The sequence below is a fragment of the Pipistrellus kuhlii genome, unplaced genomic scaffold (assembly GCF_014108245.1).
Source record: "Pipistrellus kuhlii isolate mPipKuh1 unplaced genomic scaffold, mPipKuh1.p scaffold_m20_p_6, whole genome shotgun sequence".
NCBI lineage: Eukaryota > Metazoa > Chordata > Mammalia > Chiroptera > Vespertilionidae > Pipistrellus > Pipistrellus kuhlii.
This window is the reverse complement of record NW_023425562.1, coordinates 30,215,981-30,238,439: the sequence shown is the minus strand read 5'-3', so window position 1 is coordinate 30,238,439 and position 22,459 is coordinate 30,215,981. Positions and strand designations below refer to the sequence as shown.

The 22,459-nt window shown below is 38.3% G+C and overlaps 1 protein-coding gene across 1 annotated transcript in view; it reads right to left on the bottom strand.

The window, feature by feature from the left end:
- The window catches only part of L3MBTL4 (L3MBTL histone methyl-lysine binding protein 4), a 235,127-nt gene that overhangs the window by 190,447 nt on the left and 22,221 nt on the right, over positions 1 to 22,459 (bottom strand). The window contains exon 4 of the mRNA XM_036419408.2: positions 10,626 to 10,717. Coding sequence (XP_036275301.1) covers positions 10,626 to 10,717 — 92 coding nt within the window. The remainder of the gene's footprint in view (positions 1 to 10,625; positions 10,718 to 22,459) is intronic.

Sequence of the window (22,459 nt, the reverse complement as noted above, 5' to 3'; positions counted from 1 at the left end):
CTTCTGATTAGATTCAGGTATACATTCTTTTGCCAGTATACTCATGGGTGATGATGTTTGTGTCCTTCTCAGGATATCACATCTGCAGCCCCATGATGATCATGCGTCTCCTCATTGGTGATGTTAATTTTGATCACACAACTACCGTGTTGTCCAGTTCCTTCACTATACAATCACATAAACATGCACACATATATGTACACATATGTATTTTTAGAAAAACAAATTCAGCCAAAACTGTTTTTGCTCAGTAGATAGAACATCAGCCTGCAGACTGAAGGGTCCCAGCTTCGATTCCGGTCAATGCATGTACCTTGGTTGTAGGCACATCCCCAGTAGGGGGTGTGCAAGAGGCAGCTGATGAATGACTCTCTCTCATCAATGTTTTTAACTCTCTATCTCTCTCCCTTCCTCTCTGTAAAAAAATCAGTAAAATATATATTTTTTTAAAGAAAACGAAAAACAAATTCATCTAATTCCAATATATTCCCAGAGGGCTTGCTCTGCCTTTTTCTATCCATATTTGTATTTGCCCTCTAACAAGGTCAACACACTTACTCCTAACCTAAATCCTATAGTATACTTATTATAGTTTCAGAATTGTTTTACCCACACTATTACAATAAATAAGCCTACAAAAAGAGCTCAGGATTTGTTTGCAATTTTCCCTCTCTATTCTTTTACAAATAACAAATGAAGTCTATTCTTTTTCTTTCTTCCTTCAATAAAGTTATGATATTCATTTGAAATAAAATGGAATTCATTTAACTCATAATGAATTATTTTTACATTTTAATATGTAGAATATTAACATGCTTCTGAAACTTAAAACTATAGAAAAAGGTACTCAAAAAGTATCTCTCCTCCCATATACTATTTACTCCATTCCACCTCTTGTGCATAACCAGTCTTGCTGATTTCCTGGGTATCCTCTAGTAAAAATAAGCAGCTATTTTTTCTTCATTTTCTCTTCTATCCTATAAAAGACAGCATACTATTCATGCTGTTTTCTTCCAAATGTCCCCAAACCACTCTATGTCAGGCCACAACTGTTGTTCACATTCTTTTTTTTTTTTTTTTTTTTTTTTTTAACAGCTGCATTGTACTCCACTGAGGGTGGGCACCAAGTTTATTCACCCCTTTTCTATACTTGGGCGTATGCATTTTCATAGGGAGATGAAATTGTTTTAAAATATTTATGAACTGGCTTGTAAAATGTCGTTAAAAACTTTCTTACATTCACAGATTATGTTAGAAGCTTCCAAGAAAAAAACTTAAAAGATGACAAAACCCAAAAATGAAATGGCAAGAATGAATGATTTCTCAGGAACATTTTATTTCTACAAAAATAAATGTCATGTGTGTGTTTAACTTTCCCAGCCTTCTCACATCTACTATGTTTTCCAGCAGATTGTAATTAACAAGTTTTGTGTGACTACCTCCTGTCACTGCTTTGAATTTCTCAGTTAACTTCAAGAGCACCACACAAATATGTATACACACACAAACACTGATAAGAAAGCAAAAGGGAAAGAGAAACTCCAAGGGGAGTACATTAATAATGTTGAAGGAAAATTTAAAAAGCTGTAGAAATTGAGAGAACATTTTCATATTCTGACAAAACTGATGCAAAATTGGAGCCAGAATTATATTAGCAGACTATACCTTCTCATTACATCTGAATGATAAATTCAAAACACTGGCAACAATTCATAGCAGGGAGTTAGAATGATCAACATTAGTCTTGTCAGCTTTTCCAAATGGTTTTTCAATTGAGCATTTGGAAATCCTAAATAATGTTGTAAGGAACACTATATGGATAAGGCAGAGCATTATTTTGGGGTTTCAAATAAAAAAGAAAACATTCATTTAGGCAAGATTTAGTGAGAAATACCACTGCCTTCATCCATCTCTTTTGTGTTGAATGGTTTATTCATAGGCAATTTAATGTATTTTTTCCCCTTTTTTACAGCTTATTATCCTACCTAATAAAAGAGTAATATGAAAATTAATCTTTGCTCTGCTACACTCACCAGCCAGGCCCACCAGCCAATCAGAGTGAGTATGCAAATATACCCAACCAAGATGGCTACAGCCACAGAGAGCAGGAGGGAGGCTTGGGTTTTCCAGGCAATGGAGGAAGCCAAACTTTCTGCCTGCCCTTACTGGCCTACACCTCCACTCCAGGCTACAAAGTATCAATTATAGAAGATACATAAATTCCAACAGATATGGCTGCTGGCCAAGGAGGCTTGGCTCTGCTCCAGGTTACAAAGTTTCAATTGTAGAAGATAAATAAATTCCAGATACCAGGGCTTCCACTTGGGTCACCAGGGGGTGTGGCTGGCCTGCAGACCACCACAGGCCCCTCTTCAAGGCCACCCCACGCCCCAGGAGAACCCCACCCTGATCTGGGAAACCCTTCAGGGCAAGCCAGCTGGCCCCCACTCCTGCACCTGGCCTCTATCCTATCTAATAAAAGAGTAATATGCAGATTGACCATCACTCCAACATACAATATGGCTGCCCCCATGTGGTCAAAGATCCTGCCCCCACGTGGACAAAAAATGGCTACTACAAGATGGCCAGCAGGGGAGGACAGTAGGGATGGACCAGTCCTGCAAGGGAGGGCAGTTGGAGGAGATCAATCCTACAGGGGAGGGCAGTTAAGGGTGACCAGGCCTGCAGAGGAGGGAAGTTGGGGGCAAACAGGCTGGCAGGGGAGTAGTTAGACATCAATCAGGCTGTCATGGGAGTGGTTAGGGGCGGTGATCAGGCTGGCAGGCAGAAGTGGTTAGGGGTAATCAGGAAGGCAGGCAGGCGAGCAGTTGGGAGCAAGCAGTCCTGGGTTGTGAGAGGGATGTCCAACTGCCCGTTTAGGCCAGGATCGGGTCTAAATGGGCAGTCAGACATCCTTTGTGGGGTCCCAGATTGGAAAGGGTGCAGGTTGGGCTGAAGGGCACCCCCACACACACACCTCCATGCACGAATTTCATGCGCCAGGCCTCCAGTAATTGATATAATTTTCTCCATAAGCAGAAATGAAGAATAAGGAATTAGAAGTAATGGTTATGGAGCCTGAGCTATCCTTTATGAAGATGCCTTTTATCCACCAAGCATTTATTAAGCACATAAATCTGGGCCAGATCCTGTTCTAAGCACTTAATAAGTATAAACTTACTAAATCATCATAAAAACTCTGTGAAATGGGTGTTATGTACATTATACAGATGATGAAACTGGGGCACAAGAGGTTATATAATGTGCCTGAAACCACATTGTGTCTGGCTGTAGCATATAGCTTCTTAGTCACTGTGGTAGATAGTTATGAAAGGTGAAGGGCAGTACTCTCCCAAGCACTTACTAAAGACTTCATAAATTTTAAGCTTTTGTCCTATATCTAGAGATCTGATGCACAAAATGCATGCATGGGGACAGGGGATGTCCCTCAGCATAATCCCTCTCACAATCCAGGACTGCTGGCTCCCAACTGCTTGCCTGCCTGCCTTCCTAATTGCCCCTAACCACTTCTGCCTGCCAGCATGCTAACCCCCTAACCACTCCCATGCCAGCCTGATTTATGTCTAATTGCTCCCCTTCCAGTCTGTTTGCCTCCAACTTCCCTCTGACGGCCTGGTCACCCTTAACTTCCCTCCCCTGCAGGGTTGATTGCCTCCAACTGCCTTCCCCTGCAGGCCTGGTCCCTCTCAACTGCCCTTCCTTGCAGGCCTGGTGCCTCCCAACTGTCCTCCCCTGATGGCCATCTTGTAGTGGCCATTTTGTGTCCACATGGGGGCAGGATCTTTGACCACATGGGGGCAGCCATATTGTGTGTTGGAGTGATAGTCAATCTGCATATTACTCTTTTATTAGATAGGATAGAGACCTGGTACATGGGTGGGGACCAGCTGGTTTGCCTTGAAGGGTGTCCTGGACCAGGGTGGGGATTCTTTTGGGGAGTGGGGTGGCCTTGAAGAGGGGCCTGTGGTGGTCTGCAGGCCAGCCACACCCCTTGGTGACCCAAGTGGAGGCCCTGGTATCTGGAATTTATTTATCTTCTACAATTGAAACTTTGTAGCCTGAAGTGGAGGCCTTGGCTGGCCAGGGTGTGAGAAAAGCTTTGCTTTTTCCCTTACCAGGGGCAATCCTAGACTCTTGCTCTTTCCAGCTTCATGGTTGCCACCATTTCTGTTTGGATTTGTTTACCTTCTATAATTAAAACTTTGTATCCTTGAGTGAAGGCCTAGGCCAGCAAGGGCAGGCAGAAAGGTTGGCTTCCTCCATTGCCTAGAAAACCCAAGCCTCCCTCCTGCTCTCTGTGGCTGTAGCCATCTTGGTTAGGTCTATTTGCATACTCACTCTGATTGGCTGATGGGTGTAGCTGGTGGATATAGCGGAGTGATGGTTAATTTGCATATTATTATTTTATTAAGTAGGATTAAAACTTAGGGTGTGTAAGAAAAATAAGCCAATCAGAGAAAGAAAATTATCACATGATCTCACTCATATGTGGCATCTAATGAACAAACTGATGAATAAAAATAGATCCAGAGATACAGAAGCATGGAATAAACTCACAAAGTTTAGAGGGAAAGGGTGGGAGTTAGGGAAACAGATTAACTGGGGAATTTATATGCATAGCCATGGACACAGAAATAGTGTGATGAAGGGAGGGACAGGTGCTGAATAGAGAGGGTCAATGGGGGAAAAAGGGGGGGGGGCATCTATGATACTTTGAACAATAAAGATAAAATTTTAAAACAACTTTAGTTGTTTTATATAAAAAACAACTCATGTATAAAACAACTCTATATAAAAGCCTAAGCAACCATTAGGACCTGTTTCTATAATGTGCACTGATCACCAGGGGGTAGATGCTCAACACAGGAGCTGCCCTTGGTGGTCAGTGCACTCCCACAGCAGGCACGCTGCTCAGCCAGAAGCCAGGCTCCCAGCTGGCCAGCAAAGCTGCAGCAGCATAAGGGTCTCCTGCCTCCGTAGCAGCACTACGGAGCAATGGTGGCAGCAGGCACAATGGGGCCATAATGAGCAGCAGTGGCACAGCTCTTGGCCTTGGCATGGGCTCCTCCCTGGCTGCCTGCTGCTTCACGCACTGCTACATCTCCCAAGGAGGTCCAAATTGCAAGTGGGTGTAGGCTATGCTGAGGAACCCCACCAGTGCATGAATCCCTGCACCAGGCCTCTAGACTATTAGTAATTGAGAGCTTCTCATGTGCTATGTACAACATCTAATTCAGCTTACTAAGCCTTAAAATCCCTTGTATTTGAACTACTAAAATCTCCATTTCACATCTGAAGAAACAGGTTCAGAGGAGATCACAAATGTTCCCATTACAAACTAGTTGATAAAACCTAGAATTTGAATTCAAACCCTGCTTAACTTTAATTGCACATTACATTCCAGAATGCTGCAATAGCCTGCATAAGTAATAATAACAACCTCAATCAATGTAGAAGAAGAGCTAGAATGGAGGGCAGAGATTCAATAGCTTTTTAGGAAATAAAATGGGCAGTAGCTAAAAACTGTCTGGATGCAGAAGATGAAGAAGGCGGGGAGTTTAAACTGACACCACTTTCAGGCTTGGGGAAAATTTCCAAATTTCCCATAATGTGATCATTTTACTTTTATCATGTTATCAATATATACTAATACTTTCAAGGACTTTATGGACAGCTCATTAACAACTAAATTTCTATACCTACTTTTCAATTCTATCTTTCTGATGCATTACTACAGCTTCAGTGTTTTCCCAGTTCTCTTGCAATGAATCTTTCATCATAACTGTCTATTCACTGCAAAATACTGGCAAACTATGAAAGGTTATGAAACTCCTTCCTTGCTTTTCCATAAGATGCTTTATGATCTTCACCTGAACTAACAGTGGGATATATCAAGAATATTGGGCCGAGACCGGTTTGGCTCAATGGATAGAGCGTCGACTTGGGGACTGAAAGGTCCCAGGTTCCATTCCAGTCAAGGGCATGTACCTTGGTTGCGGGCATATCCCCAGTAGGGGGTGTGCAAGAGGCAGCTGATGGATGACTCTCTCTCATCGATGTTTCTAACTCTCTATCTCTCTCCCTTCCTTTCTGTACAAAATCAATAAAATATATTTTTTAAAAAAAGAATATTGGAACCCCTTCTAGCTTTCTCTTATTGTAATCACAGAGAAAAAGGAGGACTTGAAAAAATAAATAAATATATATATATATATATGCACACACACACTCACACAGCACACATTACTCACGTGTATATACTTTTTAAAGTTTCCTGTTTAAACTATACCTTAATGTATCTGTTTTTAAGGATGAAGCAGAGTTGTGATCCATGATTTCTTCAGGGATTGCAGAAATCTTATTAATTTCATATAAAATTTGCATGTAAATGGTATAAACACTTCTCTAAGGAGATTAGTGATACCTTTCATTCGATGTTCAAAGGGGGATAAGACCTAGAAAAAGATTAAGAGCCACGTGGCCATTCCTTCAGGGAATCTGTCACCAATCAACCTATCAACCTACTAATTACATAACATATGTAGGATAGATTTCAATAAACTGGATACAGCAGTTCCCAGCAGCTGTTCACCATGGACACACAAGCCAGGCAGCAAGGCATGTCCAAATTTTCCTTTTGCCAATTGACACCTATTTTTGTCATTTGTTAAGCTAATGGGAGAAGTCAGCACCTAAATAATTAAATATAAAACCCTGCAAAGCTTTAGTTAACATAGCAGCGAAGAAGGCTGATTCTGTGTTTTTAAATGCTCATTTTAGGGAGTACTTTCTTGTTATTTTGAACAATTTTAATAAAGTAATTCTGAATCCCAAACTGCATCCAAGATTATACCAAGGAGCATTCTACAAGCAGAAAACAAAGAATTCATGGCACAACAAGAGTATACATTAGCAAGTTAGTAAATGTAATCCCTCCTGTTATTTCAAAATCTATTCTACTACAACCTCAGGTTCAAAATTCTCATTTCCCCAGAACTTACTGACCTATTGATAGCCGGAATTTGGTGATAAATAGAAAAAAGAAAAAAATATATATATAGTGTGTATCTGTTTGTGGGTGTATGTGTATCATATGTATTCACTGAGTGGCCAGATTATTATGATCTCTGGACTCATAATAATCTGTCCACTCAGTGTATCTACTATATAATAAAAGGCTAATATGCAAATTGTCTCCTTGACCAAGAGTTCAACCAACAGGAGGCTGGCCAACTGTCCATGTCTTGTCCACCTGGCCAGGCTGGCCAGACCCCACTGACGCACAAATTCATGCACCAGGCCTTATATATATATATATATATATATATATATATATATATATATACACACACACACACACACACACACACACACACACACACACACTGACTGAATTATATATACCTAACCAGTGACTGAATTATAGTCTCAGAAACAAAAGTAGCACATACTAAATTGGGTGAAATACTGTTGGATCCAGGAAGCTTTACCAACAAAAATTTCATGAACAAAGAGAAATAGACCACACAGTATAAAATAAAAAAACTGCAAAGAAATAACGTTTTAAAAATAACTTAAAATGTTGTATGATAAATTACTGGCCATCACTGAGCAGATTTCATAAACCCTCTGAGTACAGCTTCTAAAACACTGAACCCACATATTTTTTTCCCAAAGGACTAAACCCTCTTAGAAAAAAAAGACAAGGGTAATTCTAATATGTTTCCTTTAACTAAAGAAGAAAGGATGTGGAAAAAGTCTCTCCCTGATTCTAAATTTCACTATTTTGTTCTTTTAATTTCTCTTCCCTGAACAGCTCTGAGCTGGCATTCAGCTTTCAGCTGGCACTGCAGATAAGCAGTCTTTGCAGGGACTGCAAGCCCTCCCAAGAAGAAAAGAGCCACCCTGATCCGCTGTCCGGCTCCACTACTGCAACCTGCTAAGCCATTTCACAGCCCCTGGTACTTTGAGACACACCATTTCAGAGAAGTGGGGAGGTATCCCAGCTATAAGATCAGGATGTATATTCAGTTTTTCCCTTGAACCTACAGCTTTAGAGAATATAAGAAGTAAACATGAATGGGAATCCACTCTGTTCTTCAGGATCCCAGCAATTAATCAGCTGAATGAATGCACATTGTAAGGCCACATTCTAGTTTTCAAACACACTTCTTTCTCTGCCCTCAATATAACTTGTAATTTAACCCCAAGCCAAACATCTAAATATAATACACAGAGTATTTTTTAAATACATATAATACACACAGGAAGAACTTTAAACATGCATAAAGTTATCTTAAAAGTGGAGGCAAGAAAATACATCGAGAGGACAAAAGCCAAAAGGTAAATAAAGAAGCAAATACTGAAGCAAGTAAAAAGTGAATACAGACTGAAGCTATATTTGATTCTCAGCATATTGGAATTTATAATACAATGAGGAATATCATTTATGCAACCACTAAGAAAGCCATGCATGATGATCACGTGGCTCATGATTAATATTTAAAGTACTATCTAAGGATCTATATTAAAACTAATACAACGTTCTCAGCCATTATTAAATAATTTGGAAGCATGTTCAAAACATAAATTGCTTGGCATCTGACTGAATTATTTTGGTAGGAAAGGTTCTAGATGTCTTCCATAGTTTTACAGGGGTTATAACAAACACACAAATTTTCATAGCAGCATCTTTCATAACTGCAGAGATGAGTACAGATCCAGACCTTATAAAAAAACAAAACAGGGGGGTCCAAATTCTATTTAATGTACTGGCATATTTAGAAAATATTAGATTTTTAAAAATAAAATTCAGGTCTGGATGCCGAGATTACATTTAGAAAGAGAGAGTAAGCCATTGCTTTCTTTTTTATTTTAAGTAAGGAAGATTAAGAGAACAGGAATGTGTTCAAATAAGGTTCTCTTCTATCTGTCCATTAAAATGGTAAAACCAGGAAGGTGTAGTTGTTCCCCAAGTATTCCTAGCCCCATCCAAAAATAATGCTCCCCTGTCATCCTGCAGATGGCTGGAATTTCCTTATCAAGACATATCATTATGACAATAGTGTGCAGACAAGGTTAAAGATTAAGCCAACCTGAAAAACCTGTAGAAACTCTTGCTACAATTTATATGAAAAAAAAAAGTCAGAGTTTATTTATAAATTAAGGCCACAGTGGTAAGGACAGAGAGTAGAAATTGAAGAATTAATAGGTAAAAGGAGCAGCCTAAAATAGAGCAAAGAGAGAAAAGACTCAAGCTGGCCACAGGGGACTAGTAAAGAAGACCATTCCCAGGGACAAGGAGCCCGGGACAAGGCAGCTGCGAAGAGTCTGGTTTGGATGCTCTGAGTGGTAAGAGCTATGTGGCATCCAGGTGAGAAGGAGGATCAAGAGAAAGATCAGGAGGTTAGGACATTGTGTCTGGGTGGAATGGAAGTTAAGAAGGTAGAGGAGACATCCAGGAAGCCATGCAGAAAAGGGCCCTACGATTAAATCATAGCCAATGAAAAGGATGTTCAGAAGAGCATGGCAAGGCGTGGCTAGGTAGAAGCCTATTTTGCTGACAGCGGATAGAGTTCTGGAATGGAGTGAGATTAATATGCAGCTTTAATAGGCTTTGAAATCATGGAGTCACTTCAATGGGCACAGATTCAGGCAATGGTGGGAGTAAAGGCCAGGTTGTAGCAGTTGAGATAGGAAAAGGTTAGAAAAATAAAGAAAAGAGGAAAATAAAATGCAGCCTAAAATTTCAAGAAGCTGATTGGACTAAGGAGATGAGTTAAAGAGAAAAATGCAAAATAAAGGGGCAGTATTTTTTTCTTAAAGATGGAATACACTTAAGCATGTTTGTGTTCTAAAGTAGGGGTGTCGAACTCAATCAGAGAAGGGGCCAAAATCTAAAATCCAGCCTAAATCGCGGGCCGAATGGTTTACTGAACAGTCATAAACTGTCATTGTGATGGAAAGGCAGCGGAGTGCAGTGATGACAGCGCGGTGCGGGCCACATTGCAAGGCCTGGCGGGACAGCTTTGGCCCGCGGGCCTTGTGTTTGACACATGTGTTCTAAAGGGAAAGGCTCAGAAGAGAAGCAGGGTTAACTTACAATCAGGACATGAAGTTACTGATGACTAGGATCTCTAGACAAGCAGAAATGGGAACAGTCCAGAGCTCAGGTACAGAGATTCTTAGGTGAACAAGGCAAGTAATATCAACTAATAAAAAGAAAGACTAACATTTATTGAGTGTTTATCTTGTGCATGTTTCATCCTATGTCCTTTACATGTACAACTTATTTAATCCTTCAACAACCCAAAAAAAGAGGGTATGGCACTTTCCCTAGTTTATAGATGAGGAAACTGAGCACGGAGAAACTGACTGGCTTGTCCCAGGACTGGGGGCTGGTAGGTAAGGGCATTGGACTTCAAATCCAGGAGTCTAGCTCTGCAGCACACGCTCTGAAACACTAAGGTTATGATTAGCTTTGTTTTGCCACTTTCCAGCAACTACAAATCTGATAAGTGGGTGTACTCGGCAAATAATTTAATTCTAATTAATTCGCTTAAGTATTGATTCCTTGTAAAAACATAAGACCTTCAGTAGTTCACCTGGGAAAACAGTTCAACGGGTGCTGCTACAGCCTTCTGTTCTTTCAAGTACTGTCCCCAAGACCACGTGTCCTGTACAGCCGCTGAAGGGACTGGGAAAAAACAAAACAAAAAAACAATGACTTTTCTTGAAACAATTAGTGACAGAAAATAACAAAATTTGAATATAAACCCAAGAAGCAGGCAAATTAATTAAATTGGTCATCACAAGACCCAGCAACCAAAAAGAGCCTTCTCTCTCATTTTCTGAGCACTGAGTAAAGTCATCTGGCTATCCCATTTTCAGCTTTTCCTGTCTGAGAACAGGCTTATGGATACACCTCACCCCATGGAGACAGCTGTGAACACTTTAAACAGGAACCTCTTACTCTTCACGAAAAGGGAACAGGTGCAAGTTCTCTACAAGACAATTTGGTTAATTTTAAGGTGAATGACTTGAGAACTTTTTTTTTATCATCTCCTTTAACTTTACCTCTTTTTTGGTGTGAATGCCTATTAGTGGGAGCTGTCAGAAGGCAATGTGGAATATATGCCAAAAGCCTTACAAATTATTCATAACTTGGAACCAGTGATTCTTCTAGGTATTTGTTTTAATACAATTACAGTGGATGTGTCCAAGGGACAAACACAAAAGTTTAATCCTAGAGCTCTCTGTAATAATGGGAAACAAACTAAAGGCCCAATAAGAGGGGGTTATTAAATACATGCATAGACATGTTATTTTAGTAATTGGCTGTAAAGTTACATTACAGCACACTGTTAATGGCAGAGGAAGGCTATGTAAGTGGGGGGTGGGGAGCAATTTTAGAAAACAAAATGATTATTTTGTGTAAAATATGTAGTGGAAATAGAAAGAGTATAATTATATAAATCTAAATCTTCAATGAAGTTGTCTTTAGGTACCAGGATTATAAAAAATGTCTTTCTACTTTTATCTTTCTGCTTTCCAAATTTTCTAGATGAATCCTTTGTAATTCAATAACATATATTTAAGTAATAAAAATTGGACAAAAAGGACTAATAATTGTTTTAAGTTTATAATCTATGCCCCAGTAATTCCTCCTCTAGGATTATTACATGCTAAGAAAGTAGTCATGATAAAACATAATAGTTAAACATACATAAAATTATTATAGCAAAAATGCAAAATAAAAGTAATATGGGAGAAAGGTTAAATAAATTATGGTACATATATGTATGATTATGAAGTTACAAACCCATATTTTCAAATAAAATATTTTGAGAAATTTTTGTGATGAATAAAATCAAAGTAAGGACACAAAATGTACATATAATATGATCTTAAATTTTAAAATAAAAATTACATATATTAAAACATTCACTTATCCAACATATTTATAAAGAACCTTCTTTGTGCAAGTTAAGATACTATGCATATATGTGTGTCCACACATTCAAGCACATGCATAGGAAAGCAATTGGAACAGCAAAATAATGACAATGGCTATACATTGGTAGTGAGATTAATCTAAATATTATTTTCTTATTTTTACCTTTACAGTTTTAAAATTCTATGCAAGTATTAATTAGATTTCCCTCCACACTGTGTACTCACATGCATACACATACACGCATCCTTGGAGAAGACTGATAAACATTTCTAACATTTATCTTTCTGCAAAATGCTTTCTGCAAAATGCTCAGATGGTAAATGGTCAGAATTTCATGAGCACTGGTGGTGACATGTGTTAAGATACACCTCTAAGTCAAACATCTGAAACCTCTCAAGATAATAAAGCAACCTAAGGAAATAACAAATACAAAAATCTACCGAGTTGTGCATAAAAAATTCATGTAGCATTTTAGTCATTCAAAAATATTTTCTGAGCTCCTCTTAATGTGCCAAGAAGTGTGCTGCCTGCCTGATTGATTAAAAGTATAACCCAGTCCCTGGTATAATGGATGAAAAATAAGTAAATAAATTTTCCATTGGCATCCATTCATATCACTGACAAAAAAAGAAAATATTTTGTGCTCAGGTAATAAAGAAAAAAATAACTTCAATGTATACATTTAAAATAGATACAACAGAACATGTACATTAACATAACATTTACTCTATATCAATCAACACACTAACTTGTTATTATTGCTAAGCAATTGCACTTATAAAGCATGAGAATTTTAAAAGTATTTTAATTATCAAGTACGCTGACAGAATTGTCATCAACGATTTTTCTTGTTTTGTTTGAAAACAGTGAAATATCATCGTGTGATTTCTATCAGAGCTCAGTCTGTTGGCCATTACACCACTTAAGGATTTGCTGCTACTTCTACCACAACATGAGATATTTATTTTCCTAAACAGAGAAAGTAATTTGACAAACTCTGAAGATGATCTGGTAAGATTATTCAACATTCCTATTTTCACATAAACATTTTACTACATTACAATTATATGCTTTCCAAAAACATTACAGCAGTGATGGCTCTAAAGCAAATATAGATATCTCATTTTATACCACAGCTGTGTTCTTTAAAAGATTGTATGTAATTTCTCAATTTAATCATATTTTCAATTGTCATATATTATCATTTCACCAGAAGTAAATCATATCTAAGACTTCTTTTATGATCATGTAAGTATGCAATAAACTTTTTAAAATTTATCAAGAAGAGAAAACCTAATATGAAACAATAACAACTTTCAATGATTTAAATATTTTTGTAAAGCAAGAGAACTACTAAGCAATATAGTGCCTGCAAATACCAAGGCGCCTGCACCTGGAGCTTGGAGAAAACCCTTTGCTTGTCACTGACTCTAAGTAGGGGTGTCGAACTCAATCATAGAAGGGGCCAAAATCTAAAATCCAGCCTAAATCGCGGGCCGAATGGTTTACTGAACAGTCATAAACTGTCATTGTGATGGAAACGCAGCGGAGTGCAGTGATGACAGCGCGGTGCGGGCCACATTGCAAGGCCTGGCGGGACGGATTTGGCCCGCGGGCCTTGTGTTTGACACATGTGCTCTAAAGTGTCTGTCATCCCTTTTGTCTCTTATTTCATTCTTTTTTCACAGGGATTACATTAGCTGAAACTAGCATTGGCTGATTGCCCCTAACAATTCTGCCTGCCTGCCTGATTGCCCCTATCCACTTGCCCAGTGTTTCCCAACCTTCTCTCATGATGAGAATCACCTGGTGGAGTTGTTAAAACAGATTCCTGAATCCCAACTAAGAAGTGCTAAACTAGAATTTTTGAGAACATATAGGTAAAACTGCATACCTAACTTAGTGCTCTGTATATAAAATCTGTCTTAGAGCACTAGTTAAGTATACAATTTTACCTATATGTTCCCAAAAATTCTAGTTTAGCACTTCTTAGTTGGGATTCAGGAATCTGTGTTTTAACAACTCCACCAGGTGATTCTCATCATGAGAGAAGGTTGGGAAACACTGCACTTGCCTGCCTGCCTGATCACTCCCAACTGCTCACCTGCCTGTCTGATGGCCCCTAACTGCTCGCCTGCCTGCCTCATTGCCCCTAACTACCTCTGCCTCAGCCCCTGCCACCGTAACTTCATCCAGAAGGACATCAAGAATGACATTATGCTTTTATCAATATAGACCGGATATACACACTGTTTTGTAAATTCTAAGTTTCTATGGCTATTGTAAAATGTTATAATTATCACTCTTCTGCTAAACATATGTAATATTTTCAATAATAAATATTTGTAAAAACAAACAAACTGAACCCAGGCCTTTTAATATTCAGTTCATTACTTACATAGATAGCAAAAGACAAAAGCAGTTAAAGAGCCAGCTCCCTGTGTCCCTCGCACAAGGTGACACTGAAACAAAAGGGACCAGCTACTGCAACGTGGATGTGAGCTCAGCTACCCTGTTCCTGAGGAGCCAATTTCAAGCTGTAGCAATGTTGTTTTATAGCCTACAGTTGCCCTCCAAGGTGATGTAGAGAGAGGGTGAAGTTTAATGCCTCAATCTCATTGCCAGGAAGCATTGAGAAACTGTCTCAGGATAAACTCCTGGGGGAGGCTGGTAGGCAAATGAAAAATGACCTGTAGCAGCTAGCTCCTCAGGAGCCTCCAAGTCGTCATGTTCTAGGAAGGTCACAGGGCATTGTGTTAGGCCTTGTCTACCTGGCCTAATTAGATATGTGCAATGTTACAGGAACCATGCTAGAGCTATTCCCCTACAGAAATAAATAAATAAATAAATAAATAAATAAATAAATAAATAATGGGTGGATTTGGCTTTTACAAAATAAAGAGAGGTGCAACGCCTTCCCCATGTGGAAATAGGCAGGGCCATGCCTTTTTTCTCTGAGCAGTCTGAGGTAGTGTGTGTGTGTGTGTTTCCTTTCTTCTAAAAGCAAGAAAGAATTCCTCTACTGATCTGCAAACCTGATCTGCAGACCTGAGGTGTTTGGTTTACTTAGCCTTAGCCAAATTTGCAGATCAGCAAATATTGTACCTTCTTTCACAAAAAGTAGCAATTTGTGCATGGTGAAATGACAAGCTGACACATGTGTATTTTACCACTCACTGAATTTTACTTTGTTCCTCTACACACACCTTGAGATTTGTTAGCCTAGTCATCAGACTAGCAAGAGCAAAGGCTAGAAATCGAAAGCAAAGAACACAGAAGAAAATGTGCTGAGGACAGCCAAAGTAAAATGTCAAGAAAGCAGGATGGTAGAAGCCAAGTTCATTGACCAAAGCAACATTATGAGATGATAAGGACTTGCTTCTAAGTGTTTAGCTTCTTGTTATGTTGCTACTATAATACTATCAGGAGTTCCTGGCACCATGGACAGGTCACGTTTCTGCAGCATGCCTTAAAGTAAAAAAACATGGCCATGAACCAATGTTCTCCACTGATGACAATTATTTTTCTTGTCTACAATCCCAGGTATAGGCCTACAGAAACTATGAACAAAGAGAGTTGCCTAGCCAGTGTGGCTAAATTGGTTGAATGTCATCCCATGAACCAGAAGATTACAATTTGATTCCCATTCAGCGTGCATGCCCCGTAAGGGGTGTGCAGGAGGCAGCAAATGGATGTTTCTCTCCCATCAGTGCTTCTATATCACTCTCCTGTTTCCTTCCCCTCTCTAAAATAAATAAATAAAATAAAATAAAACCAGAGTGTGGGGGGTACAGGAAGAGACTGGACTAAAATTGTACACCTGTGGATGAGGACAATGGGGGGGATAAGGGCAGAGGGTGGAGTGGGAACCAGGTGGAAGGGAGCTATAGGGGGAAAAGGAGAAACAATTGTAATAATCTGAGCAATAAAGATTTATTAAATTAAAAAAAAAAACAACAGAGGGAGTAAATGAAAAGAACTGCAGCAGACCCAGCCAGAGCTGCCACCAGATCATTCAGAGTGGGATCAACTACAGAAGTAATAATGGACCATGCTGTGCAATGTGAAAAGAGATTTGGCAATAAAGGAGAAGAGTCCTTTGCTGAGAAAAACAAATCCACCACTGTGGCAAAACAAAGTAGCTAAGCAAAACACCAATCAATAAAAGGCAAGTTCCATGCTGGGATGGGTTGAAAGCTGTGCAGTGACTGATTTTCTGAAAGGTGTGTGCATATTGCATTACTTTATGAATGTATAGCTGCACTTCCCTGAGTCAGACCATGCATTTATAGACAGAAGAACACTGAGATACACAGATATTTAGCTCTTGAAAGTATTCCTTTTACAGAGCATTCACAGTATCTAATGGGACTGGGTAGTATCATCCCTTATAAAAGGAGTTCGCACTTTCAGTCTGAGCCATCCCAGAACAGATACCCCTTAATCCTGTAGGAATTTTTTAGATTATGTAAACCAAGCTGTAACCTACTTTATCATGTCAGATCTGGCGTTATGAATAATAGAGTTTACTTAAATTAACTTTAAAAAATCTTTACTTTGTATTTCAATTTGTGATATAAATACTCTTCCATTTGTGTGCACTAGCATTTTTGTTTTCAATCCTTCTTATAAAAAATATAAAACATAAAAGCATAGCATGCTGTTAAATATGTAAAGAAATCTAGTTGTCATCCAATTCTATGATTTTTTTTTCAAACCTTAAATTTTTCTGTGCATGACCTCATTTTTACTTACAAAGGTATCCTATGAGGAGCCCTGATATTAAGGGCCCCAATGTGGCCACTTCCCACTCTACCCACTCACTGTCCCATTTGTCCCCATTAGAGAGCACAGATTTAAAAATTGCTGTGACAAATGCCTCCCTTTGGCAAAAAGAACATCCAGTTCTAGGAAACTGCACAATATTTATTAGAAACTTTCTGAACTAAAATTAAAAATGGCAGAGGGTGAAAAATGAATAAATTATCATTCTTAAGGAGAGAACCATGTATTGTTAAGACTCATGCCTCAGAGCAATAACTTTCCAATCCCATTAGCTGCAAAAACAACCCTTCACACCAATATTTCAACTTCATTTCAAAAGTTACACTGCACATGGCTCCTTCAGGTAACATCTTAGAATGTGTGAGAAAATCAATTGCAGGTATCAACAAACGAATTTTTACAACATTCTGATATAAATAATGCCTTCTATTGTGATTCCAAATAGATAATACAATTCTCCTAATCTTAGCAACTTATCACTGCTAGGTATTAACCCCCTGCAGCAGCAGCTCCCTAAATAGAACTCACTTTCCATGCTCTCACATTTTAATAACTCTGCCACATCACTGTAACAAGGACTTTTTCGAAAACATTTTTCATTTGCACATTCAGGCTGCTTCTCATTTCAGTACAACTGAACTTAAAAATCATGCGTTGTTTATCTCCCTAGTCAAACCAGGTACTGAGAATTGGGATATAAACAGAGAATTTCACCCTTGTCCTCATCTGGCATTTAGGGGATAGACACAGAGTGCAGACCAAGTCACCCTGAACCTAACATATGGCAGGATTCAATGTTTAGATAAATAAACAAGCAGGCAAGAGTTCTAATATGCACCAGTTAATAAATCCAAATGATGTATCTGAGAACAAATGAAGAAAGATTAATTCTTAACAGAGAAAACTCCCTGACACTGTGGCCTCAGAGAAAGGGTTTAGTGGACAGAAAAGATTAGAAGTCAGCCTGCAGGAGGCCAAATTATAAAAAAGAAGAATCGAGAAAGCAGCATGTGTGGTCTTCACTTTGAGACATTGTTTATGTCAGAATGTTTACAAATGAAGGGGAAGAGACAAGTAACATGAAAGCCTGAGGAGGGAAGAGTGTCAAAGGAAAATAATTTTCTTTTCCTTTTTAATCTTTTAAAGGAATATAGGAAGAAGAGGGTGTTTTGGGTTCAACAGCTAAGGGAAATAAACCTACAAAGAGGAATGAGGGTCTTAGAGGATGGGGAAGAGAAGCAGAACAGAGAGAATGTTTTAAGAACATAGGTAGAGGAAGGACTCTGGATGAACAAGATTAAAAATGGGACTTTCGGGGTGCTAGCGAAGACTGGGTAGCCTTCATCTCCTTGATGATGTGGGAGGGTATCTGCAGGGTCAGGGTTATAATGGTTATGTCGGGAGCCCTAGGAAAGGGAGAGTTATGGAAATTCAACAAGGACTGAAAAAAGAAATACAAAGCAGTCCTGAGAGCCCCACAGAGTTAAGCTGGAAATTCTGCAGAGGGGCGACTGGCACTGAGGGACTCTCTCCATCAGCTCTTGGCAGTCTGTGAATAGAAACAGATGGTGAAGTTTGTGGGCAGCTGGGAACTGATGAGGAGATGGCCAAGTGGATGAGAGACTCCAAGCCAGGAGAACAGAAGATAAAATGTTTAAGGGGCCCCAACTGGCCTGGGAGGCATATGAAGTCTGAAAACAACTGACAGGGAACAAAAAAACAACGGAAAATCTAAAATACAGAATCTTATACATTTAAAAGCTTACACAGATTTGAAGAAGTGAAAAGAAGTGAAAACAACTAAGAGTTATGCAGGTGTGATCAAGAAGAGGATTTCAGGGTTTGGTGAATCAACAGTTTATTCAGCATACATCTATTATGTTTGGCACTATACTCAGATGTTGAACAAGTTGACAGAACAACACAAAAAGTAACATTGGAAATCTAAGTTTAGCAGAGAAGAGATGTGTGTGTAAGCAAGCTATTCTAATATGGTGGTTTCCAAGTGTGCTCATCTTCTAGGAACTTGTTAGAAATGCAAATTTTAGAGGCCATTCCCAGGCTTAATGACAAAAACTCCTAGCATGGGACTAGCAATTTTGTTTCACAAGCCTGCCAGGTGACTCTAAAGCAGCTAATGGTTGGAAAACTCATAGACAGACAACAGTATGATAATTACCAGAGGGAAAGAGGGTGGAGGGAGACATGATAATGTAAAGAGGGGATAAATGGTAATGGAAGCAGCCTTGACTTGGGATGGTGAATACAATGTAATATACAGATGATGTATTATAGAATTGCACACCGGAAACCTATACAGTAATTTTATTAAGCAATATAACCCCAATAAATTCATTTTTAAAAGACTCCTATTGCAGATGGCCCTAAAAACAGGGGCAGGATGAGAGCTGACCATAATTTGTTCTTGAATTTCTAAGTTTCCATCCTCTTCCCAAAATATATTTTGATAGTATAGCCCTTTACTTGAGAAAGCTTAAGTGATCTCTTTTCCTTTCAAAAGAAGAAGGACTATAATAAAACCCCATGTTAAGAATTTTAGTCTTGAGCCTCTATGTGATGTGAAGCAACTGGATGTTTTCGAGCAAACAAGAGCCCTAATGAGCTTTGGACTAGATTATCTTCTATCCTTCCCATTGTTGGTTTTGTGGTTTACATTTATTTTAAAGGCTGTTAGAGGCTGTTTTAGAAGTGACAGACTAAGGAGGGAAGACTAGTAATAGAGATATAAGAAAGGCAGCTGTCTCAACAAGTAGCCATGAGTTGATTTGAGACAGCCGCTATGAGGATTGAGAGGGGCCAAAAGAATTCAGAGAGAGATTTGGATAAGACGTGACAAAATTGGACAATGAGATAGGAAAACGAGGACTTTTATAACTTAGAAGACTGACTTTGTAACTGCGCATGCCATTAAGAAAGACAAAGAAAACCAATGGGATCCAGGGACTCAACAAACTCACTATCTTCTGCTAGTGACACAGACTCTGTGTTAGGTACTAATGATTTACAGAAGCATAAGAGATAGTTTTGCCATTAAGGAGCTTGCAGCTTATTGGAGAATCAGACAGCTATTAAAAAACAAGGAAAATCCAACCTCACAGACATGAGCTAAGGGCTATGAGAACAAAGTGGACAGAACAATCAAGATTGTCTTAAAGATACTATTCATTCAGTTTTCACTTTTTTCAACAAATATTAATTGAATATTTACTATGTGCTAGAGGATTATAATACAGCATGAAACAAACAAAAATCCCTAACTTTATCCAACATAATTCCTAGTGTGCAAAAACAGACAATAAACAACATAAATAAGTAAAATACATAGCATGTCATATGGAATTACAAAGAAAATAAAGCAGAGAAATAGGTTAGGAAATATGAGCAGCAGAGGATCTGTAATTTTTATATATTTTGATGTCTCATCAAAAACAATGGATGCAAAAAGACAATTAAATGGTATCTTTAAAATACAGAAAGCCATACAATTGTTAAGTAAAAGAATTATACATCAAATGTAAACATCTTCCAAAAAATGAGTGAAAAACATTTTTAGATTTAATAAAAATTAATTTTTATATGTTTATAATTTCTTTTATAGAATGATGTAGTTTCTACTCTCGACTATTTCCTCATACTTAGATAGTTCACTTAGTCTCCTAAAAATACTCTTATAAGACCATTTTCCCCCTTTAAACAATTAAGTCTTTAAACTACTTTGAATTCCTTTTTATATAGAAAAACAGGCAAGCATAATCTATTCTTTGCCCACCTGAATCTATTTACATCATACATATATATTACATTCTAACATCTCCTTTTAGTTGTTCCATTCTGTTCCACAGATTCTTGGACTATTACTATACATCCAGAATGTTGGGAATTTCAGTATAAAATATCTTTATCTACTTTAAATTAAAACCAGTTGGGATTCTATTTTGGAATTGAATTAAATATTAATTTGTGGAGAATTAACATCTTTGTGTTTTATTTTTTTCATTTGTTCAGATATTTACATGTACCAATAGGATTTTCTGGTTCTATTCATATGATGTCCACTTTTCTTATTCACTTTATTCAAAATATTTTTATACTTTATTGTTGTTATGGGTGCAATATTTTTGTTTTATTTTTAAAATACATTTTTATTGATTGCAGAGAGTATGGGAAAGGGAGAGAGAGCTAGAAATATCAATGATCAGAGAGAATAACTGATCAGCTGCCTCCTGCAAGCCCCCTACTGAGGATTGAACCCCCAACCCAGGCACCTGTCCTTGACCAGAATCAAACCTGGGATCCTTCTGTCTGCAGACTGATGCTCTATCCACTGAGAAAAACCAGCTAGGACATAAACATTTGTTCTTTCAAAAGTGAAGGACAGTTCATCTGTGCCCCTGGCTCGACTTCATCTTCCACTTTCTCCTACTGTATGACCTATTCAAATGTTCAACATTTTTGTCAGTGCATCTTGATAATCATTAGTTTGGCTAGGAAATTATCTAGTTCCTCCAGAGTTTCAAATGTGTTACATGTATTACTCTCTCACTCTCGCTCACTTTTACTTCCCCAAATTTTATTTATTTATTCACTGAAAATACCAATAGCAAACTCATTACCCTATTAACATCTATTTTACCTTAATTTATTTTATTGTTGATAGTATTACAGAAGTCTTCCATTTCCTTCCCTTGCTCCCTCTCACTGCTACTTTAAAACAAACAAACAAACAAAACAAAAAAAAACTTCTACATCATTAGTTAATTTTCCTTTCTCAATTAGTAATTAATGTTAAGATGCATATGGAACATTCCTGGCTTAGGAGATGAGTAAATGGTGACAGCATTACAGAGAGCAAGAACAAAGAGAATGAGAAGAATGGGAAGGTGTGAATTGATATAATGAAGGAAAACCAGGTGGAGTACACTTCCAATGTGGAGCTGAAATATGAATCTGCAACTAGGTAGAAATAATTGGGGTAGCATCAAGAAAATAACAAGTGCTTGATGATTTGGCTCAGTGGATAGAACATAGGGGGTCAGTGATTCTATTCCAATCAAAGGCACATACTGTCCAGTTGTGGCACATACAGGAGGCAATCAATCAATGTGTCTCTCTCACATCCATGTTTCTCTCTCTGTCTCTCCCTCTCCCTTACACTCTCTCTAAAAATCAATGACAAAATATCCTAGAGTGAGGATTAGCAACAACAAAAAAAGACAATAACCGAAGTCACCAAGAGAAAAAGTGTAAAATGAAAAGAGAAGCAAGTTGAAACACAGCGAAATCTCCACACTGAAATGGAAGGTAGAGAACAAATAACTGATAAAAGAGTAAGCATTAAGATATACAAACCAGCACAGAATGATCTATCAGAATACAAGGAAAGAGCAAATGAAGGAGGAGGAGAATGGATAGGTGGGGAGGAAGAAGTGAAGAAAGAGTAGATAGAGAAGGAGAAGAAGGTGGAAAAAAGGAAGAAATAGTCAACATCTCAATTGAGAGAGCAGCTCAGATGGGTGAATGTAGAAAAAAGAAGCCAAGAAGAAATTGCCAAATACATAAAGGGAGGACTTTAACAATAGGGCAGAATGAAGATCAGGATTCCTAAGTGGGTGTTGTTATGTCACTAGAAGAGAGTAAAGAATTAGGGACACTCAAAAAATCTGAATATTAAGATAT